The sequence below is a fragment of the Malurus melanocephalus genome, unplaced genomic scaffold, assembly GCF_030028575.1.
Source record: "Malurus melanocephalus ecotype Western Australia unplaced genomic scaffold, MMel_1.1 scaffold_379, whole genome shotgun sequence".
Classification (NCBI taxonomy): domain Eukaryota; kingdom Metazoa; phylum Chordata; class Aves; order Passeriformes; family Maluridae; genus Malurus; species Malurus melanocephalus.
The window spans coordinates 321105-334785 of NW_026623611.1; the positions used below are offsets into that span (position 1 = coordinate 321105).

At 45.5% G+C, this 13681-nt stretch overlaps 1 protein-coding gene across 1 annotated transcript in view; it reads right to left on the reverse strand.

Moving 5' to 3' along the window:
- Positions 1–11385: 11385 nt before the first annotated feature.
- HSF2BP (heat shock transcription factor 2 binding protein) overlaps positions 11386–13681 on the reverse strand; it is a 30804-nt gene continuing 28508 nt past the window's right edge. The window contains exon 8 of the mRNA XM_057378904.1: positions 11386–12089. Coding sequence (XP_057234887.1) covers positions 11881–12089 — 209 coding nt within the window. The 3' untranslated portion in view covers positions 11386–11880. The remainder of the gene's footprint in view (positions 12090–13681) is intronic.

Genomic DNA, 13681 nt, shown 5'->3' on the forward strand with positions numbered 1-13681 from the left:
AAACACTTGGGTGCTTTGAATGACTCACTTGGGGCTACAGTGAGTCTTTGCAGAGCTGACAAATACATCAACTCAGATGCCTAAAGCAGGGCAGGGTGAGTATTCACTAAATATCYATCTCAGGAGCTGAGAGTTTGGTCCCCTTATTCCAGTCTCACAATGGGAAAACCACTGCAAGTGATTGCCCACAAAAACTCAAAAAATTACCTAGAAAAAAAAGTCAGGATTTCTTTTAAATCATGAAATCTGTGGTGTCTCACAGGCAGACGCTCCAGTACTGCTGGGAAGTGGAACCTGTGCTGAGAATGGGAGAGAGGGAGGGTAGATGGTGACAGAGAGGACAAAACCTCTTATCCAGGCTTATAACAAAAGGTATAGTTATTGATGGTACAGGCTTGGTTCAATTGATAGAAGTTTCACCTGTTTCTGCCTTTTTTTTGTTCAGAGAGCATTTACATCCGGTTGTATTTGTTTTACATGTCTTTTATACTAATGTGTAGAAGGGATAACACTTCCCTCTCAACACAATTCCTTTTATTAGGCATAGGTGTTAGAAAGTATAAACTATTTATCCTTCGAGAGCAAAAAAAAACCACCTTGTTATAAATTTTTTTTAAAAGTCAAGCAGCAGAACTTGAAGGTCTTTATTTTTATTCCTTAAGCCCTGGTCTGTAGTCCAAAAATTTAAGAATATTGTTGAAGAAGTCTTACAACAGATGGATGGGGAACAATGAGAAGACAGGAAAGAGAGTAGTGAAGACAAACAACCATGTTATATATACTCTTCTCACTTTCAACAGACCCACATTTTCAAGCCACAGAATGCAATTTTCATGCTGTCTCTAGACATAAGGATAACTGCTCTTCAGGAGCTACTTTGTGTGTTAAACAAATATGACATTTACAGATTGTTTTCTCTCAGTACTTATTTGTTATGTCCTGAGCTAATGACCTTAAAAATCGTTCTCTCTGATGGCGTTAGGGTGAGACGATTTCCAAAAAAGCATGAAATTGCAATAAACTGACAAGTTTGCACAGGTGCACTGGAGATTAAGAGATCAGCCACAGAGCCATTAAGATCTATGGCAAAATGCCCAATGGGACCAAGATCAAACCTTTGGAGTGTTTTATAAAAATGTCATCATTAGGAGAGAGATGCCTTCYCAGGAGYTCCATGTAATGCTGGATTTTAACCRTACCCTTCCRCAGAGCTCCTCTGAGATGGCAGCTGCTGGAATTTCCTGTTCATCTCTAAATAGATGGAGCAAATATTCATTCTGCTGGAGCAAGGATCAGGGGCACATCCTCACTGAGATGCACTACAGAAGCCCTCAAATTCTTCCTCACCTGCACGGGGTGAGGTGCAGGAGYTCATCTGTACTCACTGCACAGGGACATATTTTTACCTACTATGAAAAACTCTAAGGAGACAGCTCTTGGGGAAAATGTGGCCATCAAAAGGTGGATTTCTCATCAGTGACTGCCTTCTTTGCAGTCACACAAGTTTCATTCTTACCCCACTACCTTACCACCAAGAAGGACTCTGTCCCAGGGGATTTCCACTAGCTGGTGTAGCAAAGGTGATGCCCTGAGATGCTGGTCTGCACAGAGAAGGTGAGGAAATAAATCAGTTTTCACAATCTCCCACTGCTTTCCCTGGTATTTTCCTGGAACGACAGGCAAGTTTCCTTTTAACTGCCTGGGAATGAGCTCCAGAGCATCCCAGCCCCACGTGCCAAGAGAAACACTCCAAAGTGCACAGGGAAAYGCAGAACCCTTGGTACAGCAGGAATTCCTTTGCAGTGCTCACATGCCTATGTGACAGGTAATGAGCAGAGCATTTTCSATGGCCTGGGAATGCCTTTCAGTGCTTTTCATCTGGAAAATGATATCATCAATGCTGAGGTTACATTTTGCTTCAGTTCTTTCTTGGCAAACTCCCATTTCTGTCCTTTTGTGCTGTTGGCTTTGCTCTTTATCATAAGTCTTACATGGCAAAAAGGAGAACAAAGAGAAAGAGTAAAACCTAACCGAACTTCTTTTCCTCAAACATTCCACATTGCTTTTCTCAAGAGAAAACCTGGGATATTCACAGAAACCCATACCCTGTGTCACACCGTTAAGCACATACTTTCAGTTGGTTCTTCAAATATTTTTGTAAGATAGAGAAGCCAAACAGGAGGTGGGAAATGACCAAATCTGAGGGCGCACATGCTCAGCGAGCTGAGTCACCCCGAGCCCAGCCAGCTGCCTGCACACAGCTCCCCTGCTGCTCAGCTGCACATCAGTCCTGGCTYGGGGCAGAAATTCTGTCAAACAGGACAGAATAGGTGCTACTTCTGTAGCATTTCATGGCTGAGGTTGTCCTTGCCCCCTTGGCCCTTGAAGCCCTGCAGTTGGCAGCCAGCAGGGCACGATGCTGAAGGTGCTTCCTGCACGCCCAGCACACAWCTCCAAATGAGACCAGCATCAGGGGCTGCTGACAAGAGACAGATCTGTCCCAGCCAACTCAGCCCTTTTCCAATACAAAGGCTCTCACACATCTTCTAGTGSTWAATGGCCAGGGGAGGAGAAASCAGAACAGAGGGAGGTGCCCATCTKGACGRAAAAGAGGAAAAARGTTGAGAAATGSAACAAGATTCCATCATCAGACAACTGTAAAACCTTGTTCCCTGTCCCTGTCGTTGTACCCTTGGCCTTGGCTTCTATTCTGAATTAAAGGACAGTGAGGTTTTCAAGGTAAAACAAACAAAGCATCCCCTGCAGGGCAGAGGAAGGAAGGGAACCACAGTGAGCCTTTGAGAGAAGGTCTGGACAAACAGAAGCTAAAGCCCTCAGCCATCTGCCTGCCTCCCTCTCTGCAGGCTGTGGCCATGGGGCAGGCAGAATTCACCCTGCCACAGCTGGGCAGCTCCGGGTGCCCGGTTCTGGTGCTCAAGACAGGCCAGGTGACTTCAGGCAGCACTCAGGTCACTGTTGCTGCTGTTCTCCCTTCTCCTTCCCCTGCTGCCATCCATGCTCGTTGTGTGCTGTGCAATTGTTCCTGCTGCAGCACAGCAGAGCTGGCTCCTTTCCCTCCCCTGGCCCACAGGCAGTGCAGCCAGTGATAGAGCTTTGTGCTCCTGGGAGAGCTCCCCAGGGCACTGACCTGTCCCCAAGGACGAGCTTTCCTTGGCTAACTGCTTATCCCTCCCCCACCCTCATTTCCTCTCTCACTTCCTCCGTAAACAGAATCTCCTTCTTTCTACGTCACTGTGCTTAAGGGCTGAATCCTTGGAAGCAAGTTTCTTTTTTCTCTTCCTCTTAGTTCCAGAATGCCCTTTGTCGTTTTGTCTCCCCTCAAGAGCTCCAGAGGGGATTGTTTWGTTCTCATCTAGCATTTTAGCATTTAATTTAGGGTCTTTGGATCCCCGTTTAGGATCTCTGGATCCCCATTCAGGATCTTTGGATCCTCATTTAGGATCTCAGCAGTCTCCCATTAGGAGAGGCAGAGGAGCATGGGGCTGGAGAAATTCTCCCTCCCATGATCTATGGGAGGAAAACTCCAGGCAAAACAGGAGCTGCTTCTTTGGCCCCTTCCACGTTTGGCTTTTGTAGCCTGAACCCAACACTGCTCACACAAATTGAGACTGCAGTGAGCGAGCTGGGCTGCARATTGGCTGGAGCTGCAAGCCCAGGGCCTCCTTTTCCACAGAGTTCTCTGTAACCTGGCAGGAACAGCATCTCCTGGGCTGGAAAGGACTTGCAGGGCTTTTCAAAGATGTCCTTTTAGCAGCTTGCATGGGTCTCACTCATCACCAAGCTCCCTTCAGGTCAGCAGAGTCCATGTCACAGCTGGGAGCAGGAGCCTGGGTATCCTCAACACCTCAGGCTCCCTCTTCTCCTTCCCTTGGACACTCATTACTTGGAYTGCACTATCACCCTCCTGGTGCCTGCCAGACACTTTACTTACTTATCCCAAAGACTCTTGCAATCCAAGTAAAAGTGGTCAGACCAAGGCAGAAAGGAGAGGAGTTACATGAAAAGAGAACCAAAGCAGAAAACCGATTTGGAGGACTGAATGCTCCAGCATACCCCCTCTGAAATCACGAGTGCTCCAACAGAAGCTCAGCCCGAGCAAATTTGCTCCACATGGCTTACCTGTGTACACAGGAGGTCTGTGACTGCACAGGAAACCRAATCCACATCCTCTGAATCCCAGATAAGCCCAGCAGCTTATCTCAGGCCCCAGGGCTGCATCTCCTGCCCCAGCAGGAGCCACGGAGACAACATCTCATGGCCACCAGTGGAGCACGAGCTGTGSAATCTTCTTGTGCCCACAGAAACTGAAAGGCAGGTCTCAGAAATTAAAATTTTATAGCAGCAGGGCACTTCAGAGGAAATGCTTAGTTTGTGTAGTAATGGTTCCTCTATTTTTTTGTGGCATTATAGCAGTGCCTTTGTAGCATTTTCCTGTCCTTCCCTCCACACTCCTCTGACAGCTTTATAAGTGAGAAGGCTGCCAGTGGGTCAACCTCTCCCATAGACAGCCTGTACAGCAGAAGCTCCCTATCACTACAGAACACTCCATTATAATTAAAAATTAATGGCAAATGTGCTTTCTTCCTCTCTCGATCCTGAGAAATGTGTATCATTCTGGGGRCAAAAGCTTGTGGGATACCAAAGGCTTTCCTTCCGTTCGAGGCTCCGTGCATGGCTCTGTGGCAGCTCCCACATCAGTGTCACTGTGCTCTCATGCTTGTAATCTGCCCTTGAAACCTGGCCTCTCCCTGGCCACTGACAGCAGCACTATTGTTTTYAGCAGCTCAGCTTTTCAGCTGACTTTAGAATCCCCCGAGGCCATCCCTTTTTTTCTGACTGTGCTCCAGATTGCCATCAGTGCTCCTGCCATGACTCCAGCACCGTTTGGTCCCCTGCCATTTACAGCCGAGAGGGCACCTCCTTTCTCTCGGCTCCCTTACCCAGGATSTGTCTGCTGCTGGCTGAGCTGCCTGGGCACTGCAGACACTGGCTGTGCCTGACAAGCAACCTCTGAAGGTTTCCGGGGCAGTGTTACACTCTGTCAGCGTTGTTGGAGCTGAGCAGGATCGCTGCTATAGCAGTTCCCCGGAATGTGGGCGACTCACGGCTCTCAGCCACCCTTGTCTCACAGAAATTATGCTCCTGCTGCACCGGGGCAGTGATGATGGTCACGAAAATCCCTAGGAAAAAAACAGTTGCTGCAACGTAAAGAAGAGAGAGGATGTTTGGGAAGAGCAGCCGCTGTCRGTAGCCTCGTGCTGCTGAACGATTTCCGAGTGCATGGAGAGCTCTGCGTCCCTTTGCGTCAGCCACGGGATGATGCATCCACTGCGYTTTCCCAAACGCAGCTGCACCCAGCCTGGCTGTGGAGGGCAGGATGCACTCCCAAGAGCACGATAATTTCTGTTTGTGCTGCAGGAGAGCTTGCAAGCCCTAAGGGAGTTTGCCCACACAAAGCAGAGGTAACCACCTGCCCACCCATGTTGTGGGTGCATTATGTGTTACAGACCCCACAAAAGTCCCATTTTCCCTGTGAGCAGCTCTGCCCACACATTCCAGGGCCAGCAAGGGCTGCCAGGGGACCCACAGGGAGGCCAGCAGGAGAGCCTTTGCTCGCCAGCACTTGGGTTTACGGTGGCTGGCTGCCCTTCAGGTTGGACACCCTCTCCTTTGCCCCAACTTTGTTCCTTGGAAAAGGCATCCCACAAAATGCCAGCACCACTTCCTGGCACAGGCAAGGCCCTGGTGCTTTCAGCCACGTCCCCAAAGCCAGGCAGCTCAGGACACTCATTCAGGACCGTGCATCCCCCAGGCTGAGCACAAACTTGCTGCCCTACTGCTGGGAGAAGAGCCTGGGGCACTGCTGAACCCCTGGGCGTGTCTGCCCCAGTCTGCTCAGCCCTGCCTCCAGTAGCATCTTCAGACTTCAATCCCACTTAGCAACGACTCCCAGCCCAYTCTCAGGCAGCCTGAGAAGGGAGAAGCCAGAGAAGGCTCTTYGTCAGGAACTGTAGTGATAGGACAAGGGGGAATGGGTACAGACTGAAAGGGAAAATTTAGGTTAGATAGAAAGAGGAAATTCTTTCCTGTGAGGYTGGGAAGCCCCATCCTGGCAGTGTTCAAAACCAGAGGGATAAAACCTTGAGCACCTGGTTTAGAGGAAGGTGTCCCTGCCCATGGCACARGGTTGGAATGAGATTATCTTTAAGGTCCCTTCCAACCCAAGCCATTTGGGATTCTGTGCAACTAATTCTRGACACCACAGATCCTGCTCAGGAGGAAGGTGTGCAGATCCAAGAASAGGGGGATTTTTCTRACATTCTCCATTTTCTGTTTTGTGCTAGTACAGGGTGACTSCTGCACTTTATTTGACCCCAGTGGCGATACAGCCACAGAAGGAAGGAGGGATTTATCTCTGCAGAGAGCTTCAAGCAGCTCACTTGTTTTCCCAGCACCCAGCCCCATCTACTGCCTCAAAGCAAGACTCAAAATTCAAAGTTTTCATWCAAGTTAAAAGCAAGACCCAAGTGGCACCAAAGCCACTTAGGCAGCTCAGTCAGAACTGACCTCCTCCACCTTCYCCATCCACCTGGCAGAACTTCCCAGGTCACGCAACACCTTCCCCTCCCCAGCCCACGCCAGCCTTGCCCTCCTGCCTCTCTCTTCTGAGCCCAACAGCACAAACACGTGCCCTCAGAAGGACTGAGMACCTGGCATTTGAAGTGCTTTCACCACAGTTGCGCCCACAGTAAAAATTACAGTTCCCATAAATGACATGTGCAACTATAATTTGGTCAAAGTCTTTTCAAGGCTTCCGACCGAGTAAGTTATAGATTGTAAAGGTCATCATAAAGCATCGGAGAATTTTAAATCTGTGTGACCTCGAGAGCTCTCTAATGACTTTTTATCARCTGTAACTGGGGAGCTCACGTATTCAAGCAGCAACCAGCAACTGGAAAAGTTCCTGCATACAAACCAGGAAAATTCCGAACAACACAGATATGGCCAGATGCAGCTGCAAATGAAATGCTTTGAAGAGAAATGAAGGGGCAGCCATGCTCATAACTTGTAGTACAAGCATTGGGCAGAGATAACAGAGCAAAGAAGARGTTCCCTATTCCACAGGAAAACTCCTTTCTCTTCACCTCCAGCATCCTTGCAGGACTGGAGGCAGTAGAGGAGATGAATCATACAGTGTTTGCAAGACTTGTAAAATCTTATCAATTCTGAAGTCCAATTTGTGCTAATCAGCACATATCACAAATGCAAATGATAACTCGAAGGAGCAGCTAAATGACTGGTGCAACCAGCTGAAATTGAATCATCTATAAGTTCACTTGGGGCCACAGGACCAAATCTTCTCCATCTCCCATTCTACCTTAAAAGGGACTTCCTCCCCTYTCTTAAGCAACCCTAACAGGATGATGTGTCTTGAACTGCAGTCCATAGCCTTTCTCACGAGTGCTGGCAATGGGCCAGCATCCTCAAGCAAACAAACACCACCTTCCCTCAGGACAGCTGGGTGCTGCTCCCAGCCAAGCTCTCACAGTGCCCTTCAGAGATGCCAGGCCCCTCTTGCTGTCGTGCCTGTCCCTCAGCAAGGGCACAGGGCCAGCAGGGGCCTTGCTTTCTTCTACTGAGCTTTGCCAGCTCATGGTCCAGGCTGAACACTGGCCTGAGATACCACACAAAGAGCTGGTGGGGCAGTACATTACACAGCTAAACTTCTTAAGCTGCAGGAAATAAGTTAAGGGGATCCTTATTTATTTTCCCTCATTAATTTACGTTAATTTACCACCAGCATCAACAATGAAGAGCCAGTATCTCCCTGCAGCATTAACAAACAGGTATCGTTCCAGGACTCTGTATGGTGTATACAGAATGAAAGGACCCAAGTTCCCTCTTAATTGTGCAGCTGATACTGTGAACTTTCTTCTAAGGGTTTTTTAAAACAGATTTTTCACTTTTGAGACAGGTTAGCCTAGGAGTCTGATTTTACTTGCAGTTATACAGGTGTAAATCTAGAGTAACTGATAATCTCAAACCAGCACCAAAGTCACGTTTTCTCCTTCACTGAAACTCTGAGATTGTGCAACAGAGGAAATGGCAAAGTTGGAGTAACTCTGGACTTTGAACAGAGCTACTGAAACTCGTGCCTGACTGACTGTGTGAACCCCTCTTACTCCTGCAAGATAGCAATCCAGTTAATCAATTAAGTAATGCAGTTAATCAATTAAGTACTTCAGTTAATCAATTACTACACAGAAGAATCCAAACTTTTCAACAGTATCCAGAAAAAGCAACACTSCAAAACTGGTGGTTTTTACAGCACAGGCTGAGCTCTTGATTTTAAACCAGTGAAGCTTCCTAATGGTCCAGAGTTTCAGAATGAAGCAAATCTTCACAGCAAAGTAAAAGCTGAGATTTGCAGTGCATCTGTTGACCAGTCTTTAACTGCAGCAGCTCCTTTTGTCATCTTGTGTCCTGTGTGCTACCCATTGTTCAACTTCACACATAAAGCTTTGGCACAATGAGTTTTCAGAATTTCTGCTATTCAGAGACTTTCTTTTATTCATAACCTGTCCAAAAAAGATGTCTTTCAGGGAAGAGACTCAAAGGAGATCACAGTTACATAATAGGTTAATTTGCAGCACTAACCACATGAAGACAAATTAAGCCTTCAGACACCCTTCTCTTTCAAGAGGGATCTCTCAGGCTTATCAACACAAGATTCTAAAATGGTGTCTGCAAACAGKAGGGCAATAGTAGGGATTCTGTGCAACTAATTCTGGACACCACAGATCCTKCTCAGGAGRAAGGTGTGCAGATCCAAGAACTGGGGGCTTTTCCCAATATTCTCTTTTTTCTGTTTTGTGCTAATACAGGGTGACTGCTGCACTTTATTTGACCCCAGTGGCGAAATAACCTGAAAACCTGACCCTGAAAACTTGCTCTTATCTATTATTGCAAAATGGACACCAAAGGTTWGGACCCAGCTCACCTAATTTTAGCCATCTGAATAGTTGGCATCTCATCCCAACAAGTCACCGCAGCTTCCTCTAYAAACAATGGCATGAGATTCCCACCAATTTCAGCACGGAGACAGGRAGAGCAAAGAAGGCATTGATGCTGCTGATGGGGGTGAACAGATGAATAGTTTATGAGAGATGCCAAGGTGTGAGAGAATCACACCATGACATGTCCAATGGTATGCAGGGGGTGTGTGGAAAGCTGCAGGCTTCACTCCACAGCAGAAAGGTTCAGCTAATTGCACACAACCCTAGACCTGCAGAGGAGCAGGAGGGACTGGTCCCTGGCTCCATCAAATGGGGGATTAGGGAAGGAAGGAATCTGAAAAACAGCAAAATAATGTAACAGATMATAATGTAGCTGCAAATTCTAATGTCCATCCTGTTTCAGTAAAACATTTTAGTATGAGACACCTTGAACATTCCAAACCCTCTGGAATCTTAAGGAGTCAGCCTTACCCCTGGCTTCTATCCACTCACCTTGCTTCAGCACAATTTGACTCCAGGGACACTTTTTCYCCCCAAAGCAAGAAGTATTATGAATTTGCTTCCCTGTAATAAGAAGTTCCTTTCAAATGCTTTTTMTTTTCCATAAATGCAAAGAAAAATTTTAATATTACTTGTGAACACCTAGAAAAAGTAACTTAGGGAAAATACACAGTCTTTCCTAAAGTACTGCTTGACACAGGTTCTACTCTGATGTTGATATTTTTCCTCTCTAGTATTTTTAAATACACACTATATTTCACAGATGAGGTGAGTTTTTCTTATTWTTCAGTCTTGCATAATGAAACACTTTGTACAGAAGAGACTTTCTYGAGATCAGTGGGTCATTCGTGGTTTGGCTCTGAAGAAACAGCGCTAGCGACCTACACCTTAAAATAAAGTCACGTGGGAGATATTGAAAGAAGTTATCAGATATGAGCAGCTTGCTGGGGAAAACTCAAATCACCTATTTAAGCATGGCTGATCATACCAGTGGACACACAAGTAAGATGAACAGTCATGATTGTTTTGTTTCCTGATTTCACATGGAAATGAGGGTGCAGTTGTGCTGTCAGTCCCTCTCAGTAAGGCTGAATTTGTCAGTGGCCCATCACCACAGTTTACTGACCTGGCCACGAGCATCTGTGTCACCCCCAGCTCATGCACACCACACTGACCCTTGGAAGTACTTGGTTTCAGGTTGRGAAGGGCATGGAAATTTTCAAGAAATATTTTAAATCCACAGGGCATGAGGCTCCATCAGTTTTTCTGCTTGAARAACTACTCTTTTTGTTTTTCTGTTATTTACTGACTTCCAAAGGTTGATGAAAGACCTTCGTAAGCAGATAAAGATTCAATGCAAAGTGGATGATGCCCTTCAGTGTTTCTCAAAATCAAACACTTTCATGAGCTGATATKCCAGGGAAATGCCAATTATCATTTTGATCCTTTAAGGATTAAACTTTAGGAGGATTAACTAGGATAGCAAGATAAGAAAACAAATCCAAAGAAAGCACGCTTTACAGAAGATTTAAAGCCTTCCAAAAAYCTGCACTTGGTAAGTTCAATGTAGAGTCAAATCAGACATGGCAGAACCCCATGCAACCTGCCCATCTATGTGAGATCTCTATCTTAATCTTCATTTTACAGCCCCAAACCAGACTGTTACCACCTGCAGTATCTGAGCCAAGTAATTTCAAGCTGATTTATTACATTTCTAACTCTGAACATCCATCATTCTGCAGACAGCCTWAAGGGAGATGCCCTATACCTTAACTTTCACATTTTACAATGCTCTCCCTCTAAAGCTGCATGCCAATCATATATTTAAATCCTATGAAGTTTACTTGATGTTTTCTGTAACTTGAAGTCTACATTGTATTTTGTTGATACACTGGGTTCCCAGGTGAGGTGCAGTAACTTTAGTTTGGAAAAAGGTGCTACCACAGCACTGCACTTCTCATTTGCTGTTCCCTTGAATAGCCTCACCTAACTGGCTCTGTTTCTGACATYACAGAAATAAATGCTATTTTTTTCTAAAAACATTATGAATTCTACCAATACCAAGCACCAAGTGTTTGTATTTACCCCTGAGGTAAGCAAGCTGTAGTCAGAAGCTCTAACAAACCTCACAGATGCAACGGGGTGTCATGCTGCTCACAGCAGCTCATTTTAGCCTCTTCAGCACACAACTGGGTACCATGGACAACAGCAATTTATCTCCCTTCTCAAGGCTTTTCTAAAAACAATAGCTCAGTTTCTAGAATGCCTGGCAGTCACAGACCAGCTTGACTTGCAGTTAAGAGTGAATCTGAATACAAATTTTGAAAGCAGAATCCGTTACATGCTACAGAATTTCAGTTTTATTAGAATAAAAAGAGAAAGGTGAGAAATAACAATAAAACTGGAACTTGGGGTGCATTCTGACACAGAAGAATTATGAAAGGCAGCAAAGTTTTCCCCATAGTACAGTAATTCTTAAGGATGGACCAAAAGGATTATTTACCACCTCAATGAGCTGTAATCAATGAATGAGAATATTTTACTCCATCCAGACAGCAAATACACAACATAACCTTGACCACTTTGGAAACCCACTATCAATAAAATCCTGCTCAAAGAAATTAAGCTGTCCCAACTCTACCAGATCACTCAAGGTTCTATTTGGGCAGCTCAAACCCAACACATACTCCCAAGTACGATTTCAGTTGGATTACCTAATTCCCAAAAAGGATTTTGTCAGAGGAACTTAGGCAGAGTCTTTTTTCAGTCAAACCCRTCTCCAACAACTCTTGCAGCATAAAAATACAGGAGAGACGTAAGCAGTCGGTGTCGTAAAGCTCTTCTACGCGTCGTACTCAAATATTTTAAGATCCTCAAGTAGTTCTTTGGCGAGCGCCTGCAGCTCSGCATTGCGGCTCTGGGACAGGGCGACGATGCGCTGGAAGGGCAGGGTCTCGCGCACCTCGGCGCCCGACCTGGCCAGCACCTCCGGCTCCAGGAGCACCGACTGCAGGAGCCGCAGGGCGTGCAGGCAAACCTCCGTGTCCGGGTCTGAAAGCAGGGAACAAAAGAGTCCAGTGCTTGTTAGGAGGGAGTGTGAAAGGCTCCACCGGGCAGACAGGGAATAATAGAAGTGTCGTCATTCCCAGGTGTCGTTTGCTGCTGGCTGGCCTGCTCTAGGAGGTACCTGAAAACCACATTTTTGTCCTCCCTCAGCAGCTTCTGCCTGGCGGTATTTGCAAGGGAGAGATAACCAGGAACCTTTCTCTTGGTTTTCAGATGTTGCAAATGCTGTAAACCAGGGAATTTATCAACCTGAATTTATCCAGTCAGTGCCCAGGATMTACTGTTGGACGCAATCCAATTTAAGAGCAGAACAAACTATATCCCATGATTATTCAAACTTAAAAAGYAAACAGACTGAAAAATCAAATCTGCAGTAGATCATCAGGCTTTTCTTTAATTTCTTTTTACATGAGGCTTCAGATTTCTTCAAAGCTCAATAAAATATTAATCTTTATAAAACTTTCTAGCAACCACGTACCAGCTTTCCAAGGGTTTAATTCAGTCTGCAGAAAATTGAAATGGGTATTGAAGCACTGCTGCTCAGCAATGTGCCAGGGAAATGCAGCAAAGACCTTTGACTGACTTAAGCCAGGAAGACATATAATAACTCCACTGCTAAGAACACAGGATGCATTTTTAATTACTGAAACATTTAGGAGCATTACATTTTAATCATTCGCAACAGCCCATTTGCATTCAGTGGTTTATGGCTTTATCAAAAGCATGCGGTAGAAAAACTTCCCTTTTCTGCATATTCCAAATGAAAACATCTAATATATTTTTATAGCTGAAGCAGTTATTTGTCCCACGTGACATGCATTTTTAATGTGTTTTTCATTAGCATACCTAGTCTTCAGCAAGCTTTTGATAAAGGGCTGTGCAGAAAGGTTGAGAAAATTAATTCAGATCACTTCGTGCACAAAATCACCAGAGAGACTGAAATCTCACTGAAGGAGCATAAAACCAGAGCAGTGATGAACCMGAGTGCACTCAGTTTGGAGGAAGCATTTGATGGGCTGAAGCAAATTTTTTCCATTCCTGGCTTATTTAACACCTAACAGTGGTGCCCTGAAAAAKGACTGAGGAGAATTATTCATTAAAGCATAAGGGTTGAAAGCACCTGGGAGTCAGAGAACAGGATATGATGGGCAGTGAAGAAGACTCTGGATTTCAGCAGGAAACTCACTGCTGAGATGGGATTTTTAAGTAAYTCCCAACAGCACAAGGCTGAAGTACAATATTAAAGATTGTGACATCTGATCTATGCCCAAAAGTCAGGCACACTCTCTCTCTTCCTCCATTTTCCATCATAAATGGAAATAATCTCATGTTAACGTCTTAAGAAAGGTGTTCTACTTTCTCTTGGCAAACAAGCAGAGTGGGGTATAATCTGAGGACACAGGTACAATCCAAACCTAAAAAACAATGTGCATTTTCTTCTTTTCTGTGCAATGAGAATCCTAGCTGCTGGGTATGCTGGACTATTTTAAACATGTCAAACCAATAAAAGCCCCATGATTAGTGCTGCACACCCATGGCACAGCCACTCCTATTGCTGATACCCAGGCTGAAGGCTC